Below are 23,623 nucleotides of genomic sequence, written 5' to 3' on the forward strand. Positions count from 1 at the left end.
ATCATAATTAATCAATTATTACAAAAATAACAAAAAATTTAATTTGATTATCAATGATTAAGATTAATAATCATTATTTAACAGGTCTGCTTACAACCCTGGCAGGCCTCAGAAATCGGCACCCATATCTGCCCCGGGTGAGACTGCTGCTCCTGGGGCAACGAATTCGTCACTGGCGAACTGCAGTAACAAGACCTAGACGCCAGTAGGAATCTCTTACCTAGGCCATTCTACGAGCAAAAGGATGGGGAAGACCGATGAACGGACGTAGGTAGAAGCTTAATACGCGGCGATATCGCCAGCACTAGCAAAGGAAACTCTGCTGGAACTATGAAAGGCTCTGCAGGGGGCAGAAGCAAGTCAATACTAGCGAGGAAGCTGAAGGCAGACCACGGTTTGCCTGCCAAAATCATGGGACACTACTGTGATAAGCTTAAGGTATCTGAGCAGCATGCTAATACACTCGAATGTACCACGATGGTGAAGAGCGAGAGCGAAAACGATAGGGCAGGACCGGACACAACTAATGCTAAGCCAGCGGTTAAGCCGCAAAGGTCCCATAAGAGAGAAGCCTCCCTTGGCAAATACTAAGCACGGTGACTGTGCCAACCTTTAGCAAAATCGCTAGAAATGCTGGCTCAATAAATCTTGACATGTTCAACCGCAGCAGGGAAGATGGTGCAATTTCACGCAAGGAATGGAGGAGAGTGGGTGCGGTTATCTTCTCAGTCTTCTTAAAGATGGTCAGATGAAACCCTGGGCCACCCCAAAATGAGATTGCCAGATGGAACCATGGGTTCCTTAAGCTCATCAGCTGCGCCAATGAACGATCGGCTCTCTTGTATAAGAAGGCAGTCTCTCGTGTGGTAGCGGTATGGAGGGGAGCCAGATCGGAATCTTCTTAATTCTTAATTCTTCTTAATTAATTAAAATCCCCAAATACTGTAACCCCCTACTACCCACGCATGACTGGAGGGTAATAAGGCTGAAGAAAACCCAGAGCCTTATCGGCAATTAGGTTACATTGTGAAAATGGGCCATTTTCGAATGACGTTTTCACTTCAGAATATATAAATCAAACTCACAGCGAACTGAAAGCCTTTTCAAAAAATCGCAGTTTAGATAACCATTTTGTTGCGGTCCTATGCTTCCCAAGGATAAGAATAAACACTCATATAACGGGCGGGGTTCACTTTTTATCATATATATCGGTCAATATCTAAGTTAATTTAATCCGGAGAGTTGTAATCCAGTCAATAATTAGCAAGACATCTAATGTCTTGTCAAAGAAATTTCCAAGGATACGCAGGGTTGATCCGAAAAAAATACGTTTGTTTGCAAAAGCTATTAGATTAATTTGATTTCTTTGACACATTTCCGGTGTTTAACTTCAACTATTCCACTTTAACAGCACTTTGTGATGCCTCTTTATATAAGGCTAGTAATTTTCAACGGGCGTTTTCTTCAAATCCTATGAAATTATAAATAGGCATTTAAAAATATTTCTACGCAGTTAAGCTATTTTTCATAAATTTTGTTACAAAATAGGTTCTACATTACTTTGGAAATGGAGCATTTTTTCCTACGACTTATTCACACAATACACGTAGGCGTATACGTAACTTTTTGTAACGGTATACTTTACTCCGTCTATCTTGGAAGTGCAAGATTTATAGTTCTTTGCGAGTTGGCCACGGCGAATATCGCATTCGCTGGAACGATGAGTTGTATGAGATATACGACGACATTGGCATAGTTCAGCAAATTAAGAGACAGCGGCTACGCTGGCTAGGTCATGTTGTCCGAATGGACGAAAACACTCCAGCTCTGAAAATATTTGACACAGTACCCGCCAGGGAAGCAGAGGAAGAGGAAGACCTCCATTCTGTTGGAAGGACCAGGGGGAGAAGGACCTGGCTACGCTTGGAATATCCAATTGGCGCCACGTAGCGCTGTTGTTAACTCGGCTATAATCGCGTAAGCGGTGTCTACGCCAATAAATAAGAAGAAGAAGAAGATACTTTCCTCCAAAAGTAAGGAAATTTCTTCTCTTTATTTTGAACAATATTTATGCAATTTATTGCAAACAAATTCATTGCCTTCTCTGAGCTTTAGTTGTGTTATTTTATTCTGTTTTTTCCATCATCCTATCTTCAATTTCATTGTTAATTGCATCTCTTAGCATTCTATGGGTGTCTTATTCAAACGGCGAAAACACGCGTATTAAATGAGAATCAGACAAGATTATAAATCAATTAAAACACCATTCAGAGTATAAGTGGTACGAACAAATTTTTGAATGGGAAAAATTATAGTAGATAAAGCGCGATAACGAAAATTGGACTTTAGAGTGGTTTTTTGAATGGGAAATTATAGTAGAAGCGTAGAAGCACGCTTAATTGAGCTATAAGAGAAAGTTAGATAAAGCGCAGCCATTAAGCTGTATATCTCTGGTCCTGTGGTGAGATGAAACTTTGACGTTTGAGAGATACGTTATAGTAAACGCATATAAATAAAATCTTTTTTGGCATGCGCGTTATCACACAGTTGTTTTACAGATCGGCTAATTAAAAAAAATAAGCAAAAGACGTTTATGTTATAGTTCATAAAAATATAAAATTTAGTTAGGTATTGCAAAGTTGCTGCATTATAGAAACTCCTAATTGACGTCATCATAATCACTTCTATTTTGGATCTTCATCTTCGTTTATCTAATAATATAAAGTGTGTAAGGATATTTGTATAAGAATTAATTTCCAAACATGAAAAAATATTTTTGAGTATTTGTTTGAATGCTTTAGGTGTTGTTGTTATTTTTTAATTTCAAACTTTTGCTTATAAATGTGTAAATGGTGATTCATTTCGATGTTCTCTAATCCTTTAAAGAACAAAATACAGAAACTTCAAATTTAATGGAGAAAGTTTATTATTATTCGAAAGCACATTCTTTGGCATTTATTTTTTGAATATTATCTCTTCCAAATGTTGACAGGAGCTCTTGGAGCTTTTCAAGAGCCCATAAAGCGAAGCGATGTCGCTTGGTAAGGTCAAGCAACATTATTTCTTGCTCAACCTTTAGTCAGTCCGATTTTCTGTGAACGGCGCCGACTAGATTTTTAATTGTGGTCGTGTACACTCTCAGCTACGGCTGCAGTATTTTCTTTACTGTGTGCTGGACGCGGTCTATTCGGTCGAATATTATCCAATTATGAGTGCTTGGTCTCAAGATGACCCTGGTGTGCCGAATAGTACGATTCTATACAGAAAGTGAATTTTCGTAATAAAATTGAACGATTTGTGAACGTTGTTCAGGCGGCAGTCTTTGAACATGATAGATTGACATGACACATGCGTGATCTGTTAAAGAAAGACTATTGAAAGAATTTCTTCTACTTAGTTCTCTCTTTACATCTATAGGCGTGTTTTATTTTACCAGCACTGTTTACATATTTTGTATAGACGATTTAGCCAAATTTTTCAGATCGAACCACTAAAGCTATGAACAGTTGTCATAAAAACTGAACCATCAAATCAAGTTCAGGTTTGGAAAACATTTTTATCTGATAAGACATCATCACGAAAATAAGTATAGACAATTCTATGCAATGCTACAATGTTCAAAAAAGTCTTCAGACTGGACCAATAAAGCACATCATTTGTAATCTGCTATTGTGATGAAATCTTCGGGCAACAAATAAAAATATATATAAGTTTATATTCACATAAAAACATACTTACAACATTTGCGAACCCCACTAACTTGCACTCTCTTCAGGCACTTTACATGTTGTTTTCAATAAATTCAATTCAAGCTGAATTCTACTCATAGACTTCCGCATCTTTGCTTTCACTGGGATAATCGCTTGCGCCGAAACGTACATAACTCAATTTTGCCTATGGCAAGCTTTGGGCGTAGGCCACCAACAATTTCTGATTTTCGCAGTTTCTTTTCGGAGATTAAATTTGTTAGCACTAACAAAATCAGAGGTTTGTTTGAAGTGACTTCCTCGATGGTTTGTTATTTATACTGTGTTGGTACATAAAAAGTTTTCAGGATTTTAAAGTGACCAAATATAAAGGAAATCAGCACAGCAATATTTTCAATAATTAATTTCAAGTATTTGAGTCCTTAATGTTCAAATGAATCCACATTGTCGGGTTATGTTTATACTCTCGCAACAATGTTGCTAACGAGAGTATTATAGTTTTGTTCACATAACGGTTGTTTGTAAGTCCTAAAACTAAAAGAGTCAGATATAGGGTTATATATACCAAAGTGATCAGGGCGACGAGTAGAGTCGAAATCCGGATGTCTGTCTGTCCGTCCGTCTGTCCGTCCGTCTGTCCGTCCGTCCGTCCGTCTGTCCGTCCGTCCGTGCAAGCTGTAACTTGAGTAAAAATTGAGATATCATGATGAAACTTGGTACACGTATTCCTTGGCTCCATAAGAAGGTTAAGTTCGAAGATGGGCAAAATCGGCCCACTGCCACGCCCACAAAATGGCGGAAACCGAAAACCTATAAAGTGTCATAACTAAGCCATAAATAAAGATATTAAAGTGAAATTTGGCACAAAGGATCGCATTAGGGAGGGACATATTTGGAAGTAATTTTTTTGGAAAAGTGGGCGTGGCCCCGCCCCCTACTAAGTTTTTTGTACATATCTCGGAAACTATTATAGCTATGTCAACCAAACTCTACAGAGTCGTTTTCTTCAGGTATTTCCATATACAGTTCAAAAATGGAAGAAATCGGATAATAACCACGCCCACCTCCCATACAAAGGTTATGTTCAAAATCACTAAAAGTGCGTTAACCGACTAACAAAAAACGTCAGAAACACTAAATTTTACGGAAGAAGTGGCAGAAGGAAGCTGCCCCCAGGCTTTTTTTAAAAATTGAAAATGGGCGTGGCGCCGCCCACTTATGGACCAAGAAGCATATCTCAGGAGCTACTAGACCGATTTCAATGAAATTCGGTATATAATGTTTTCTTAACACCCTGATGACATGTACGAAATATGGCTGAAATCGGTTCACAACCACGCCTTCTTCCAATATAAAGCTATTTTGAATTCCATCTGATGCCTTCTTTGTATAATACGAGTATAAACATTAGGAACCAATGATGATAGCGGAATAAAACTTTACACAAATACGGTATTTGAAAAATATGTAAATGACGGATAATGAAATCTCGATTATCACTTTACCATGCGAGAGTATAAAATGTTCGGTGACACCCGAACTTAGCCCTTCCTTACTTGTTTTTTAATAAAATTTAGCAAAAATTTGAAGTATTTCATTTGTTTTATCTTCACATCAAAGTAAAATACGACTTTAGCTCTCAACATTAGACAACAGTAAAGATAAATGCTGGATATCAGCAAAAATGTACGTTTAATTTTAAGCAAACCGGTAATTTAAATGAAAGGTAAAGATGAATCTATTATTGCAAAAGTGGATGCTCCACTCCACCGTTGAAGGTAATAAGTTTTGAAGCTCCGTCGTTACTATAATTACATTAACAATAATTGCGTTAGCAGTGCTGTTAGTTTCCGTCCCACTATGAGTGATTGTTTGTATTTAGCATGTGCCATTACAGTTATGCTGGATTAGTTGCCCTTTTGAACTGTCATAATAAATTTTCTCGATAATTACTTGTAAATATGGGATTATGAGAGGGGATAATGAAAAAATGTGCGAAATGTCGTCTTTATTTATATAATTGTGTAAAAGAGTGTTCGGGAGAATGTCTATAATCAGCAACCACTTCATTCATACTCAGCGCTAAACCATTAATATAATTTTAAATTTTTTAAGAAAACTCCATCTTTCCATTTTTTTAACACCAAAATTTACCAGACCAAATGTTCAAACGAGTCATTGAAAATTGGAATGAACGGATGAGCCATCTTAGACGTAGCCACGGCCAACATTTGAAATAGATAATCTCCAAAAAATTAATGCCAAAAAATGTTCTTGATAATAAATATTCCCCATTAAATTTGAAATTTCTGTGTTTTTTTTAAGTAGGGAATATCGAAATGGATCACCCTTTATTTATATATGTTTGTGTTAAATTCAACCGTTATTTGTACAAAACTATAATTCTCTGCAGCCATATAAGTAATAAAATTTGGCTTATTGAAATCACAGCAACAATAACTTTGTAATACCGTACAAATTTTTAGATGCACATTCAGATAAATTTTGCTGAAGTTTCTGAACTCTTATATATGTATATACGTATAAGTATTTCATGCGTACAAAATAAGTTACTTAAGGTTTTGGAAAGGCAAGTGCCATAAAAATATCGTCGAAAGTGTCTGCGAGCCAAAAACAAGTGACGTGAAGTCATTTAAAGCGCCTTAAAGTATGCAGACTTTTTCACAAGATATACACTGTGCTGCCACCAAATGCGCAAAGACAGTGACACGCTAAACAACACAAAAGAAAATAGTAAAACTTTCTGGCTTAGGATATATTGCCTTACCGTTGAAAAGGTGTATGTAAAAAGGACTGAAAATCATATTGAAATATTTTGTTTGTCTTACAGTTGCCTTTTCGGTAGTAATTTTAGCGAAAATGTCTGAAGATTTACAGACAAAGCGTTTTGTAAGAGTCTACTTGAAAAGACATTTGCAAATATTTACATTTTTTGTGCTTGGCCTTGATAAATGATGTTCATATTAAGAAACCTGTTTATACATTTTCGAGCATTTGTTTATTGAGAGCTTTCTTTGCGATTGAATATTCAAGTTCAATTCCAACACGTGAGATAAGTTATAGATACATAGCTATACATATATCAATTTCTTTTTTTAATGTTTTTAAAGTTCTACGATCAATGGCATATTTTATTATCGCCAACTATTTACGTACAGAAAAAAATATGAAAGTGTGTCGGAATGACAATGAAATTATGTTTGCAATAAATACTAACTCTCACCACAAATGGTTATCCAGACTCTTCCGAAGTATAGACAGCTCTATTGACAGATGTTGTCCAGTCATCTTAAATTTTCGTACAAACAACGGCTTTTTTGGCTTTATGCTGCGTACATACATACGTGGGTTACCTTTTATATTTCGAGAGTAGCGAATAATATTAAATATTAGTCATCGAAAATCGCCTTATTGGTTTTAAAAATATTTTCCATTAAGATCTATACACTTGCCACTCCGTTTGAAGTATTTCCAAAACAAGCTCTCTATACACATCAAGCGCTTTTTCAGATGTCGAAAAGTTTATTTTTTACATACGAGTATAAAAAGAAGTCATTCGCTAAGTCAGGTTTTAAATTTATTTATGTATAAATTATTATTTTGTAGAATACGAACTCCAATATTTGAGTAGACTTCTTTTAACAATACCGAACCGTTCCCCAAAATAACTAATGTAGATGAAGGTCTAATTCAAAAATTAAAATTCATTCTAATTTGTCTGTCTCGCCAACATCAACTAGATAAAATTGAAGAGTATTGCCATACTACTGCTGGGATTTATATGTCAAAATATTTCTGGCATCCAATGCCTGCGACTGTTCACAGGAAGAGGTATCTGAAGCAAGAAACAAACTAAATAATTATTACCGACAATTTCACGCTAGAAAACCCAGTCAAAAAAATAATATGGAAGACGTTTTTTAGAGCTTCTCAGATCCCGTAATTTCCAGTATCAATTTAAAAAAGAGACCCAACCGACCTTATAGGTTAAAAAAATAAACTTAGAAGAAAACAGTTGGCAATAAGCCATAGTTAAAAAAGTTTTAGTGACTTTTGGGTCCTTAGTGCATTTGTTTGAAAATGCTTCGTACGCGTCAAAACATTATGAGTATGCATAACACTAAAAAATTTAAACTCTACGATAAACTTGTGAGTTGTCAGAGTGCAACATTTTTACCTACTTCTATATACAATATACCCTGCAAAAATTCCATATTCAAGCATTTTTACCAATACATAAAAAAGCATGTTGAAAATTTGTAGTAATGATTGGCAAAAAGAAACATCAAACTTTCACATTATTCTTTATTCATTCGCGCATATTGTGTGCATAGGAATGGAGCAATGTTTCATTTTACCGAAAAAGACCAAAACGAAGAAAATGGTGTTGCCCAATCGACAAAATCAATTAATTTGCAAAGCTTTTTTAAAAATTCGGGCAAATTAGAAGAAGAGAAAGCAATTCCAACTGTTGTGGCATTTATTTTCATGTCAGTGGCAGCACGACATATGTATCACAATTAATTGCATATTTACAAGTGAACGCGAAAGCCGCAAAAAGACGCGCGAGTGAATTAACGAGAACAAAACAATTACATCAGGTGAGTAAAGTGATATTATTTATACAAAAAATGAAGAGGAAAACATTTTATAATGAAATGTGCAAAGTTAAAAAAAAGGAGTGTGAAGAAGTTCAGTGCGATACGAAAGTTTATCGGAATTTGCGCGTGCTGATGGGGAAGATGGCGAAGCTGCCGCGGCTGCGCTACATTCTACTCCTGAAGATTCTTTCTCATTTTTGTACACACAGGTGTATATCAATTATTACTATCTACATATGTACATATTTCAGATAATTAATAAAACTGATGTCACGGCCCACCACAAAATCGTGCGAGAGACGAAAGTCCTAGTAAAAAAGGTGCAGCAGACAGTGTGCCGCATCTCGGGAGAAAGTTCCGAAGACTTTCACACCGAACTGGCAGTTCTTATGCCAATGCAGACCTTGGATGCGGTCTTTGATTTGGAGGAGAAGATATTAGAAAAAAATTATGAAGATGCAGTTGTGAGTATTGTTTTTGTTTTTTTTTTCTTAGAGTACACATGTTTATGAATTAACAAAATCACAAATGTCTTTGCAGATAACATATCTTTTCACTTTAAAGGGCACTTCTGGGGATATTGGCGAAGTTATGAAGCGAGTTTTTGGCGACGAAGTCCTCAGTTTGTTCAATTGGGATGGGAGGTGCGGGAAGAAATCGCTTTCAGAATTAAAAATAGTTAGCGTGGCTCTATTTGGTAATTCATACTATTGTTAACTTTATTTACCAAGTTTTCTGTTATTATGTTTTATTTATTTCAGAAATTTTCAAACTGCATGGACGCATCGACTTCGAAAAGGAAGTCCGAAAGAGCGTTGAGCAAAGCCACAACAGGCAAAAGCAAAAACGCTATTTGCTGAACAAAAAAACTTATAACAAAATTGTAAATTTTTCTTAAAATACTAATATAAAAGAAAACATACAAAAAAAATGGATTTTTATTTCTAAATATATTTTGCGGTATTCCATTATGGCAAGTAAAAAACCTTAGTATTTCACTTTGTATTTAACTGCAAAATGACGGTCAAAAAAATTGTCAAATCACTAGAAGTTTTACTCTCATTTCACCACACATTTTCTCAAAAAATGACCGTCAGTAAACTAGTAAATCTGCGGAAAAGCTACTAGTTAATTTACTGGTAAAACACCGGGCACATATAACGTGAATGAGCGGTGCAGCTATACATTTTGTTATGCTACTAAGCTTTGAGTAAGAACGGTATATACAATCACACAATTAGGTAAGTAATGAAAATAAACGGTCAAAAAAGTGCCCATGGCTCTTAAGAGTGTGACCGAAAGATTTACGGAAAGTCCCCGTCACGGCTCCAGGTCGTTTTACTAGTCATTTTACCAGTATGCTTCTTGCAGGGTATAAGAACAATTACATAAGTATGTGTGTGAATGAATACCGCGACCCAGTGACTTGGTGACTTGAAGAGCAATTGAAGGTGGGTGTGTTTTTACAAATTTTAACAATTTCTTCAAAACGGAGCATTCTGAGTGTTGTGCAAATACTTTCAAAATACCACAACTAAATTATGCCAAAACACCGCGACCCGTACACAGCTACTCATAAACATACATACAAACAAAATTACTCATTGTTAGTTGAGAGCACCGAAAACACCATCACAAATACTTAACATACTTGAAAAATAGAATTAGAACAATGATTCCACTATATGTAAATTCCATTGGTGCATTTTCGCCAGTCATTTTCGAAATTCTAGCAACTGAAGTAGAAATATTTGACTCCATCACGCCTACCAAATGCCACTTTGTAAATTAATTTATCCCTTTATTATGAAAGACTAAATATGACTTATGATGAAAAAAGTACAAAAACTTATAATGAAGTTATACGTTATACTATATATTGTTTTTTTTGTGCATTAGTATAGTTTCTTTTCCTTTATTGGCGTAGACACCGCTTACGCAGTTATAGCCTAGTTTATAAATTTATTGTTATTATTATTAAAGATTATATAAAAATGGTCAGAACAAAATAGCTCAGCAAAATTTGTCTCTCCGCGCAAAATTTCAGATGTCTTAATGAATACTTATTGTCAATATATGAGAGTATTTACGATCTTTATTTAAAAGTTTTAGGCACCACAAAAGCCAGGTTTTTTGGTACCGGATCGGTAAGTAATATGTTATAGCAGAACCTAATAGCAGAGTACCTCCCTGACCCTTGGTATCGCTAGTGATGATCTGATAAACAGCATAATCTGACGGCCTATGATAAGTCTCGCTTCAGACCACCTACCCATAATAACCTCGATCCATAAACGCACAGCAGATTCTGTAATTCGACTAGTGGATAATGCGCATCCTCAGAGATACCGTACAACACGCACCGAATACGCTACTACTGCTGTGGAACAGAATGGTGAAAAAAAACGTAACCTTTGTCCGCAACAATTAGAACTGTGACCATCATAAAATATCCACCATACCACTTATCCACCATATCTTTGCCATATCATTAGACCATGTTCATTTTATTTCTTCTTGAGTACCAATTGCCGGAAAAACACCTTTTATACTATAAAGGAAATAAATGAACACCATGCAAGTATTAGATTTATAGATTTTTCAATCTTAAGAATTTATCCAAAGTGTATTTCTCGTTTCACAATGATATTTCCAGCTGGTTTTCATGTCCACTATCCCATACCTAGCTTTGGTAATAGTAAAACTTAACTGCATTAATTTATCGGGAATACATGAAGAATTAGAAAAGAAAGCGAAAAAAAGTGTTGAAACTTCTTCAAGTCTTACCAATGATCGCTTTATCAAATCAATGGTTATTTCTTAATCGTAATAGTCGCGAGACTGAATAATAACCGCCCAAAAATGCATGCAATATTGAACAGAGTAAAGCGAAGTAGTTGAAATCGGTCTAAGTGTTTTCAAAACAAGTCGTCAATCAATTATCTGCTAAAGACATTGCAAATTCTTTTCTTACAACAATAAGTTGAGTGAATACAACAACACATTATATAACACAACGTCCACGCGTTTCCGTGCTCTTCTCTTCTAGCCCAAGGAGCCCAGAGTAAGTTGTCAAAAAAGTTTGCATTGTTTAGGTTGCTGACTGATAGAATGGTTGAAAGATGCTACGACGGATGTGAAGATGGAGCGCCCTAGACTGAACGGAAAGAGCACAGCAGGCGAGGTTTTGTACTTCTGTAAGTTTTTGCTCTTTGCCAAAACCAGGCATTGGAAAAGCGACATTCAGGTGCATTCATTAGTTCATTTTAATGAGTTCTCGTAGTATTTATGTTCACAATGAGAGCAGCTACTTTTATTGTCATTCCAGCTTTTATTTCGGTGCACACAATCTGCTTGTGACTTCTTCTGCAAAAATCACAAACAGGCGTTTTCTAGTTTCAATGGAAAGTGAAAAACTCATACCAAATGACGTTTGCCAACTTTCAGGAGATAATTTTCGCAGATATTGGGGTATCTATGCAGTATAAAGTTTACTAGATTTGTTCGCTTAACGGGCTTTTCTAGCACCGATAAATGAGAAATTATGAGTAACAAAAACATAAGGTTCTACAACTCAGTTGTCACTAAGCACTCAAACTGGTAAAAGAGTTATGCTTCAGAAATGTTTAAAAATGGAGGTGAACTCAATCTACCGCTCGTTACGGTCCGTCACGTCTCACTTATTTTGTACAGTGTACTTATATGTATATATTTTATTACTTTTTATATGTGACCTGGTCTACGAAAAGGGAGCTAAAGTGCGAAAACTAGTTTTCTGGGAAACAGCTGTTACAAATAAACAGCTCGTTTCGTCAGTTTCTCGTTATCTCATTAATTGTTCTCCTTTCCAGAGGCTTCAAGGACGTCCAGTAAGTGTTGTTTTTGGTCGGAATATTATTATAGTTCATCGTGTAAGTTGCTAGTGTGGAACATTTAAATCATGTATAATCATGTCTTTATAGCTTATAATTCAATGTATTTTGTTCATTACAAAAAAAAATATTTTTTCGTATTTTTACTCTTCTTTCTCTACATTTTTAGGGAACTTTCAAACAAGTTATGACTTTTTGGATTCTATCACGTGAAAAAGCATCTCATCTTCCATCCGAATCAACTAAAAAGTGAAAATTGATTTTCTGACACCCAAGCCCCCTTTCCGTAGACCAGGTCACATATATATATTATATATTATGATAGCTATCTCAGTAACATAAAGGGATCATATTTAGGCATATATATTGAATAATGAAAGATACTTAAGTAGCCTCTTCTTCCTTTCTACTCAGTAACGATTGTTAACTTCATTGGAAAGATAGCTTTAATCCTTGTAAATGCCGACATTATATGTATAATGTTTGTATTAACTATTCCTAACTTTTTGCTTATAACAATTCAACCAACTGCATGAAATTCGTATAACGACCAGAAACTTTCGCACAATCTTTGGAATTTTCCGAAAACTTTTTCTCTTTTCAACCAGTACTCACTTTTGCACCTATTTATTCAAGTTTTACTTATAATTTCAGCGTCAAAAGATTCCTAACTCTCGAAAGATTTGTATATAACACTTCACCGTTACACACGATATGTTGTCGGCAATTGCAACGGCGGAAGCGCGCCAACTTAGAACTCTATCGTTGAATGACTTGCTTACGCACACAAATATAAATACACAATCAAATTCTCATTTCCGTTTTCATCACAATTTTCGTGCTTATCTTCTCTTCCCTTCTCTATCAATCTTGAAACCCTCTTTATATTAAAGTTCGTATTTTATTTCATCAATTCTGTTGTGTTCTCTCTTTTCGCCTGAGAGAAAATCTCGAAAATTACAGCACACACATATTTGAATGGATTGAATTTTACATGTACTCCGTATTTTTACGACAAAGACCGAGGGAGCAGCAGGACTCATGCAACAGCGTATAACAGTTTAAATGTGTGACATCGAGACTCTCTCGAAGCGCTCGCTTGCTGTTACCATTAGCAGAACAAAGGTGAATTCAATTGTAAGTCTGACCAAGTCCATACGCACTTACTTGCACGTAATCACTTGCAAGTTTTGGGAATTTATGAATGGAAAAACATTTACGCACAACTACAACGACTCAAAAGAGAGAGAAAACGTAACTTCCCTTTTATGTTGTAGTACACTGAAGTACTCATTTTACACTTTTCGAGAACACTTATAAGAGATTTATGTGTATCTAAATTTCCTCGGAAAATCTGATTTGAGAACTACTTGATAGAACGTAATAGAAATTCTATGTGTTATCCATAATATAGTTATACTATACTAACTGTTATCTATAAACAGAAGCAAATGCATGATTTATAACTTATCATAATTCGAGATATTCTGATAAAACAAGTGTTGAACAAGTAAGGAAGAGCTAAGTTTGGGTGCAATCTAACATTTTATACTCTTGCAAGTTTCAGGAATCAAAGCAAGGGAAATACCTTAAGATGTAAAACGTCAACCTGAGGGTCGAAATCCAAGCAATTTTATATATACATACACTATACAAGGAGCGTTCCAAAGTTTTTGAATCTAGCGCCCCTGGTAGCGCCATCTTTATGTCGAGTGGCGCGTTAGAATCTGCTATCTTTATCGATTTTCCGGTAGGAATTTCGTGACATTTCATTGATTGGAAGTGAAGTTATTGCGTTTTAAGTGTCAGTATGTTTGTGTTATCGGTGCGAAAATGAGCTTCAAACAAAGAGCCAACATTAAATTTTGTTTTAAAATTGGTAAAACTTTTACCGAAACGTTTCAATTAATGAAACAAGTTTATGGCGATGATTGCCTATCTTAGCAGAGTGCACGAGTGGTTTCAACGTTTTCCAAGTGGTCGTGAGGACATAAATGACGATCAACATGTGGGCCAATCAAAATTCGTGATCACCGGAAATTCCATCGAAACTGTGCGTGAATTCATCAAAAATTAGCCGAAATCATCATTGAAATTCATGGAAATGGAATTGAACACCTCCAAAACATCGATTTATCGCATTTTGCGAACACGGTTTGTTCCGCATAAATTGACTGACGACCAAAAATTGCTCAGATCGATCGACGCTTGTGACCGATTATTTTAACCATTAACCACTCCTCGTATTCACCTGATATGGCACCGTGCCACTTTAAGTCCTGTTTACTTTGGAATGCACCTTGTAAGTATACAGCAAAGTTTTTCATAAGACAACTATGAGGTTTTAATTGCTTACCTGCGGGTATAAGTTAATCGCCATCGTCAGATTTATTGCGTTAGGATTCAAGAGTGTTAAGCTAATTTCACTCCGCTGACTTTGCTCTTTATATTGTGAATGTGATATATGTAATTGTGGCTGTATGTAAAGCATACTATCCCCACAAAAGCTCCAAAAGTGTGCATACGCCGGTAACTATAACTCATATCGTAAGTGTTTTCCCCTTCACAGGTGCATTTCTTTTAGTAAGTATGTGTCTAAGTAAATCTAAAGACCTAACCGGCCAGTGGGTTTCATCCAAGGGAAAACATTTTATTATTTCTTTTAAGCCAGGTTATTTGCTAGAAATTGGATCTTTGAGACGTTTATACTTATTTAAAATTTTAAGAAGAGTTATTACTAACATAAACTTAATGGAAAAAAATTATAATATTTATATATACATACGTAATCTTAACATAATTTTCAACTTGTTGTCTCAGTTAGTTACATGTCATACCTTTTTATACTTTTTTTGAAAGCTCAAATTGGAAAGTAATTAACATAATAACCGTTAATTCTGATTATAATATAAAAATAATAATGTAAAATATTAATTAGTTCCGTTACACCTACAAACTATATTACATTGCGGAGAAAATTGGTTCGCTATTTAATGAAAAAAGTATTTCATGTTAAATTTTGTGATGATATTTAGCCAAAGTTGCTCATATATCAACTTGATTTTGATTGGTCAGTTTGTATGGCAGTCCGACCTTAACAATTCTTTTGAAGATTAAAGCGATATCTTGGGCAATAATTTATGCTTAATTTCATGAACATTTCTTGTTACATAAGAACTTAATTTTGATTATTCAGTGCTCCCGTATCGACTCAGCTCAATATACTGATCAATTAAATAAATACTTTATAGGGTCTCCGATGCTTCCTTCTGGGTGTTACAAACTTAGTGGCAAACTTAATATACCCTGTTTTGGGGTATAAAAATATAATATTTTTCAAAAAAGAAATATATGACATAAAGAACCAATCAAACCATTTTGTTAGCATTTCTTTATACATAAAATCAGGTTTAGTAAAACGCAATCCATTATTTTTCCAACATATGACTTTATAATTCAGTATCTCACATTGTAAAGATGGGATGTGGTTACAAAGATAAGATTATCGAGTTCGACCCCCATGTTAGCACTGTTTCCATTGCCCAGAAGTTAAACATTCTTGCGTGTTTGTTTCCTTTTGCAGAGAATCATTTACGATGTGCTGTTCCCATAAAGCCAAACTCTTAATTCGGGTTACTATACTGTTAACAATTGTATCGTCTGCTTTGGACAATTGAAGAAAATTTCTAAGCTAACAGAACAACGTCAAGGCATACACGTCACATCTGTAGTAGGTATAGTGACACTTCAGAAGTTTCGGTAGCTTGGTTAGGGGTTCTTAAGTATCCACCTTGTACTCCGATCCCGGAAACATGCTATTAAAACCTGCTCCTTTTCATGGTTTTCTTACTATTGTGAAGATTTGGCGTTTTTTCATGCAACAATTCTTCATCCCATCTATGGCGATGATTTTGTTAGTTAAAAAGTCGCCTAAAGAGAAGCATTCGGCTATTCGGCTGTCCCATTTTTTGTTTTTTTTTTTTTACTAATACGAACTAGAGTTTCTAGGAGAGTGCTATCAAGAAATACCTTTAAAATAGCAACAAATTATGGATAATCATATTCTAACTATTCCATATAAAACCTTCAAATAAGTGCTAAAATAATATATCTCTTTTTGCTAGATTTCATATTTTCTATACTGCGCAAGTTAAAATGTCTGCACTGAAAACACATACGTATGAATAAATAACTTAATATGCAAACCTTTCTGTACAAGAAGAAATGTAAAGCTTTATGCAAGTGCATTTTAGATGCTTTGAGAACACGTGACAGAAATTTCACGTGTATTTATGGATGTTGCAAGTAGTAGTTGCACATATGTTTGATAGTGCTAAAGGAACCAAGGCTATGATTATTTGAGACGCTTGGCAGTTAAATTTCGTGCATGGCACTAAAAAAAAGAGTGAAACGAAAACAAAATTTGTATAACGATATATTTTGGCTTTGAAGGTACTTTTCTCTTAAACTATTTCAGTTTTTTAGCAGCTATCAAGAGTAGCAACATGACAACCTTATGAGTTTTTCGTATTTTTATAAAAAAATGTTATATTAAATTAACTTTGATATTAATTATTGCAAAAAATTAAAAATCCCACACTCACTCAATTTGTACACTTACGTTAGTAACACTTTAAATGCAGTTATCAAACAGGTAAGGTCATGATTGTCTGACATTATTTACGTATGACCAAAATTTATTATTTGGTAAGCAAATTTCTTTTATTTTCTCGACAGAGTATCAAGCATCATACCAAAGTATCCGCTGTCGCTACTGCCAAAGAGTTGAAGGAAGCTGGCATTGCAAAACTCCAACCTTAAACTTTTCGGAACAGTGTGATTTCATCCGATTTTTGAGCGTAAACACCATAAAACAAGAAGAGAAATACTGAAAAACGTTTAGGTACGTACATAGGTTTTAAAGGCAAAAAAAGGACATATTTGTGTATTTTTTACGGCGACATGAGTAATATAATTTTATTAAATTTTGTGGCATATTATTGTACAACTTTTGAAGTATATTAGAAAATGAAAAATATTAATAAATAAGCCTGTGACGGTGAATCTCCAGAAGCGCCTTCAAAAAAAGTGGTTTAGCGATGATCATTATAACTCGTTACCGGATCATTTGAAAAAAATTTATAGGCATTTTAAAGGCGATTTTCTCTGAATTCAATTATATATGTCAGACATTGACCGATATTTTCTGTCAAAAGTCAACTATTAGTTCTAGGGTCTTTATATTTGGTAACTTAGTCATAAGGAGGCACAACTCAAATTCACTATTCGTGCAAAGTTTCATCCTGTTGTATTAATTGATTCTTGATTTGTATGGAATATGGAATATTACGTACATATATATTATGTATAAGTAAACAGGACTTTAAAAAAAAAACAGAACAAATGGTGTTTTCGGCAAAATCAATTTATTTTACTCAAAATAGTCTCCTTCTGCTTCAATACAGCTGTTTGCAAGGTCCAAAAGCATGTCGAACGAGTGTAGCTAGCCACCAGCTTGCCGGTGCAAGCCTTTTTGAATGGCCTCTACGTCTGCATAACGCTTTCCTTTCATGGGCAAATACATTTTTTCGAAAGGAAGAAATCACACGGTGCCATATCAGGTGAATACGGGGAGGGGTTAATGGTTAAAATGAGATTTTTGGTCAAATAATCGTCCTTCGAATGTTGGATTCTGAGCAATTTTTGGTCGTCAGTCAATTTGTGCGAAACAAACCGTGCACACACCTTTCGTAAGCCCTAATGTTCGGTCAAAATGCGATAAATCGATGTTTTGGAGATGTTCAATTACATTTCCATGAATTTCAATGATGATTTCGGCTGATTTTTGATGAATTCACGCACAGTTTCGATGGAATTTCCGGTGATCACGGATTTTGATTGACCCACATGTTGATCGTCATTTATGTCCTCACGACCACTTTGAAAACATTGAAACCACTCGTGCACTCTGCTACGGGATAGGCAATCATCTCCATAAACTTGTTTCATCAATTGAAATGTTTCGGTAAAACCCTCTTTAAAACAAAATTTAATGTTGGCTTTTTGTTCGGAGCTCATTTTTGCACCGATAACACAAACATACTGACACTTAAAACGCAATAACTTCACTTCCAATCTATGAAATGTCATGAAATTCTCACTGGACAATCGATAAAGCTAGCAAATTCTAACGCACCAGTCGGTATATATGGTATAAAGACAACCGGAAGTTTGAAATTCTTACTATATAATTCTTATAAATTTTCATATATAAGATTTATAGGGGAAATGATTTTCATGAGATGGTTTTGAAATCGTCCCTATGGGGACAGTAAGAAAAGCATCCATAAAAGCTTTCATTTAGGATCGTAAAGATAATTTCTCAAATAGAAAAGTTTTCCACACAAGAACTTGACTTTGATCGATTAGTTTGTATGGCAGCTCTATCCTATAGTGATGTTAAAATACATAAGGTGGGTGTAAAAATACGAAATTCGCTGATTATTTTAGTAAATATCTATAAATATATGTATTGAATGCAATTAAGATTTCGTTTCTCATGAAATGAGTATGAACTATGCAAACTATATGTCAAAATATCCACGGAAAGGGTATCAAAGCTAAAAATCTCCTACCGCCTATGTTCAATGAATACTATTATATTATATATGCATGTCTAAAAGTGAATATATAAAAAATATAATTCTGGTATCCTTGCATCCACGGAACTGTCAATTTTCATTCAACACTTCTCTATATACATGTCTACATACTCATTTGTACGTGCTTGTATGCTGTAAATGGCCCATATGCATAATTGGATACATCAAATGTTAATGAAGTGAAAGGTGGGGCAATTTAAGTTAGACTAAGAGCTTTCTAGTTAACACACAATTGCCAGAAAAGCGTCTACATCGAACACAAATGTGCCGTTATGATGAATTGACAATACACTCAAGTATTCCTTCACACAAGTAAATGTCAAAGCGCGCCATTGAAACAAAACGCTATGACACTTATATAAATTTATTTGTGAAACATACGAAGGCATTTATGTATGAGGGAAAAACAAAGAAAAAGACAGTTTTGCATTACATTGCAAGAACACTTGAAGATGTAGGCATTTGTATGTGTTTAATATTTCTATAGGAATGCGTGTCCGTGAAGACAAATATGATGGTGATATAAAGTACATACTTATTTTTTAGTGATTCCGCATCACTGATTCATATATGAACAAAACTAAAGATTACAAATATCCACCTAAAATTATTAGCATTTTTCATACGGCTAAGTATTATTATGAGATTTGGTCTATGGGAACAGTTCTGAATTTACATCGAGTTAAAGACTGCCACCTCAACAACTTTCATCCAAACTCCATAATTTCAATTTTTAATTTGAATACCTTTGGTTACATCGAAGTTACAGAGAGATTTTAATAGGCCACTTTTTATGGTAGCTATCTATAGTATATACTATAGTGGTTCGATCTAAACAATTTCTTCGAAAAATAGAGCACGCTTAATTCAATGAAAATATCTCGTCAATTAAAAAGTTTTCCATACAAGGAATTAATTTTTATGGATCGTTTTTATGATAACTATGTGCTACAATGGTCCAATATCAGCAGTTCAGACAAATTAATAGCTTCTTGAGGAGAAAGGGACGTTTACAAAATACGATAAGATCGATTTCTCAAGCACTCTCAGACTAATTTGCGTATATACAGAGGGACGGCCGTGGCCAAATTGTCAAAAACAACCGTTGTCTCTTTTACAAAGAGAAGATCTCTTCCGGGCTTGAGGCTCCTAACACTCGGTGGCAGGGAGTTGGAGATGTCTAAAGAGATAAAATCCCCAGGCCTCACATTACACTAAACCTAACGGTGGAATAGGTATATGGAATTAACACGGTCCAAAGCCACCAAGGCACTCATGATATGCAGAGACCAAGCCGACAGATCCTGGGATTGCAAGCCAGGTATCATCAGATGTCTGTTTACCATGATATTAAGGCTTATTTGGGTAGTCTTCGGTGGGCCTTCATTTATTGAAGTTGCAAAGGCTCGCCTGCATCTGCCCTTCAGGGGCACTGCGCACTTGCCCAACCGCAGCACTTGAAGTCTGTCATACTGGAGCTCACTAGGCTGCATCTAGTGATCAAGCGGGTAGCGAAACATACAATGCTTCTCATGGCAGTAGAGGGCTTTGACGAAGGAAAGATAGAGTCGTCTCAACAATTGAAGGCCTTAAGCGAAGGCATACCACTGAACCTTCTTTCAAAGGACGACGTTCGGAAGAGGGTAAACTTTACAAAGGAGTTTAGTCGGCAGTAAGGCGGAGTGGAGAGATTCCACACTCGACCTACTACTGAGAGGCAGCACTATCCAGTGGTACACAGACGCTCGAGAACTTCAGAGGCATTGCAGGACCGCATACCAAACTATCCATATCAATGGGACATTTCCAGAGCATCTTTCAAGCAGAAGTCTTTGCTATAAGTCAGTGTGCAGAAATATCCATCGCAAATATCGCTATACTTAGCAATAGTATAGTGTCACCAAAAGCGATCTCAGCTTATGACGTCAATTCGCTTTTATTGGAAAAGTGTATAGGAAGGCTGAATCGCCTATCAGTTTGCAACCATGTCCACCTGATTTGGCTGCTTGGGCATAAAGTGATGGCCGACGAACTAGCCAGCTCTGCAGCAGCGGCAACAATGATATGGCCAGAACCATGCATTACGGTGGGGCCCCACTATAAAGGAGATACTCCGCATCCGGAGAAGAGATTGGGAAGGCACGGCAATGGCAGCAGACAACAGGAATGCGCCATGCTAAGCTAGTACTGGGAGGGACAACCTTGCAAAGTTTAAAGATGTAATCAACCTCTTCTGAGACAAATACCAACACCTTATCGCGCTCTATACAAGGCATTGCAGGCCTCAATTCTTTTCTATGTTCTATGTGTGGCTAAATTGATTCAGCTCGTCATGCTGATCATTTATATATGTAAGTATTTATTTTTCAAGGTCTTACAGTATACATCGGATTACAAATTACTCATATCGGTAATAGGTTGGTTAAAAAGTCTACTGTACATTAATACCCCGGACCACATTCTGGAAGAACACTTGAAGCCGATTTGGATAAATTAAAGTCGTTGTCGATGCAAATCGTCAAATGACAACTCGAAAGATTGCATTAAATTTGTCTAATACGACCATTCGCAAGTACAAGAAATATTTAAGATTAATTTCCTCATGTTCATACAGAAAAAATCCTTGGTTTGTCGCATAAATGACTGTAAATTGCTTATGAAACGACAAAGAAGTGATCCATTTCTGAAGCGCGTTGTTAGGGACGACGAAAAGTGGGTTATTTACAAGAATCTAAAGCACAAGAGATCATGGTTTAAGTAGAATGAATCAGCTCAAATCACTTCGAAAGCCGATGATCACCAAAAAAAGGTTATGTTGTCTGTTTGGGGGAATATAAAATAGATCATTTGATTTCAGCTTTTGCGCGACAATACCACTATTAATTCTGAAGTGTATTATGATCAGCTGGACAACTTAAGTGATGCACGAAGAAGCCAGAATTGATCAATAGAAAAGGTGATGAGACATAATGACTCGCCCAAAAACTTTTTTACAGAAATCTTTTTGAAATATTAAGTACATAAGTAATCTCTAAATAAATATTAATAAAATCATAAAATGTACACAAAATATTATAAATTTTGGTTTTTTATTTCTCAAATTATAGTACAATCCAAATCTATCACAGATACAGATAATCTAAATTATTGAAAAAACTTCTAAGTTTCATACATGTTCAATATATGTATATTTGGTACCATATTAAACAAAAAAAAACGAAAAAAAAATCTTAATTATTTTTATTATCGATTTTGTGCATTTATTGTCTAGCGCCAATACACTGTACGCCTTCACACGCGGCAGAAATTTGCAACGCCTGACATGTTCGCGCACATTGTGTTTGCCATCGACGTACAAACAATGTGGAAGATGTGTCATAAAATAACACGAAATATGGCGAAGCAAATGCGTGAAAAAATAATGGAGATAAAATTAGAGAAGTAAGGAAAGGTTAAGTGCGACCGGGAACTTTACATTAAGCTTGGTAACAATTCGTAGGATATTGTGATGAAATATTTTTAGTGGTCTGTACAAATTTATGTTAAACGAGTAGAAGTACAGTCCAAACTAACCCATTCTAAAGATAATATGCTTACTTCTTCTTCTTTACTGGCTTGAAAATCGCTTACGCAGTTATAGCAGAGTTAATAGCAGCGCTCCAGTCGTTTCTTCGTTTCGCTACGTGGCGCCCATTGGATATTCCACGCGAAGCCAGGTCCTTCTCCATTTGGTCCTACCAACGGAGTGGAGGTCTTCCTCTTCCTCTGCTTTCCTCGGCGGGTACTGCGTCGAATACTTTCAGAGCTGGAGTGTTTTCGTCCATTCGGACAACATGACCTAGCCAGCGTAGCCGCTGTCTTTTAATTCGCTGAACTATGTCAATGTCGTCGTATATATCAAAAGGGGAGTCTCTCATCCGAGGCAGTTGGTATCTTTTCATTGGGGGCGTTTTTTACGTGCCGGATTACACAAACCTGTGTAAGGAATATTTCGCTTTCTCACTTTAGCTCACATTCGAACGAATGTTCTTAGGCTACCCAGAGGATACTTGGTCAAACACCGGAAGTAGTGAGCTGCTTGAGTCATATATAAAAGAATTGTTTCTGGCCACTCCCAAGTGAATGACGATCAGAAAACTTTCCTCACTTGCGTGAACTTCGACACATGACTCCATCCTCCATCTGCCAGAGTATAAAAATACTCACTTACATAGATGTACCGCAGTAAGATTACAATTACAAATTGCTCAAATAAAATTAGACACCAAACGCCTTCACGTCTGACTCACATAAAGTGTCTAATGCAAACGAAACGCATAATAGTCCACACAAATATGTACATATTACACATACATTAGTGCATATGCCCCACATTAGCTCAGAATTAAATTTACAGTATGAAAGCAAATGTGTAAGAACATGGAAACTCATATTTAATGATACGTGCTAACAGTTTGTGTACGTCGGAAGGACCTTTTGCTGTCGCCAACGGGCACAGATGTCATGCAAATAGACACGAAATGACACACCGACAGGCATTCAGACAGACACTTAGACGTGTAATGTTAAGTCGACAACAAATGTGGCGTATAAAAGAGAAGATGAAAATTGATCGAGCGACAAGCTTTGAAAAGCGCATTGAAGTTGAATTTATAGCCAATTGTTTACTCTACATATGTACATACGTATTTGGTGTATGTATGTACAAAATTATATAGGCTACCCTCAAATTACTAAATCTAAAACCTTAATTTATAATG

The 23,623-nt window shown here is 35.7% G+C and overlaps 1 protein-coding gene across 1 annotated transcript; it reads left to right on the forward strand.

The window, feature by feature from the left end:
* The first annotated feature begins 411 nt into the window (after positions 1-411).
* Positions 412-17,022, forward strand: LOC126761925 (uncharacterized). Its single transcript, XM_050478357.1, has 5 exons — positions 412-540; positions 8,581-8,793; positions 8,870-9,026; positions 9,091-9,212; positions 16,939-17,022. The coding sequence occupies exons 1-5, from the start codon at positions 412-414 to the stop codon at positions 17,020-17,022; spliced, it is 705 nt and encodes a 234-aa protein (XP_050334314.1).
* The last annotated feature ends 6,601 nt before the right edge of the window (positions 17,023-23,623 follow it).

Source organism: Bactrocera neohumeralis, chromosome 6, assembly GCF_024586455.1.
Source record: "Bactrocera neohumeralis isolate Rockhampton chromosome 6, APGP_CSIRO_Bneo_wtdbg2-racon-allhic-juicebox.fasta_v2, whole genome shotgun sequence".
NCBI lineage: Eukaryota > Metazoa > Arthropoda > Insecta > Diptera > Tephritidae > Bactrocera > Bactrocera neohumeralis.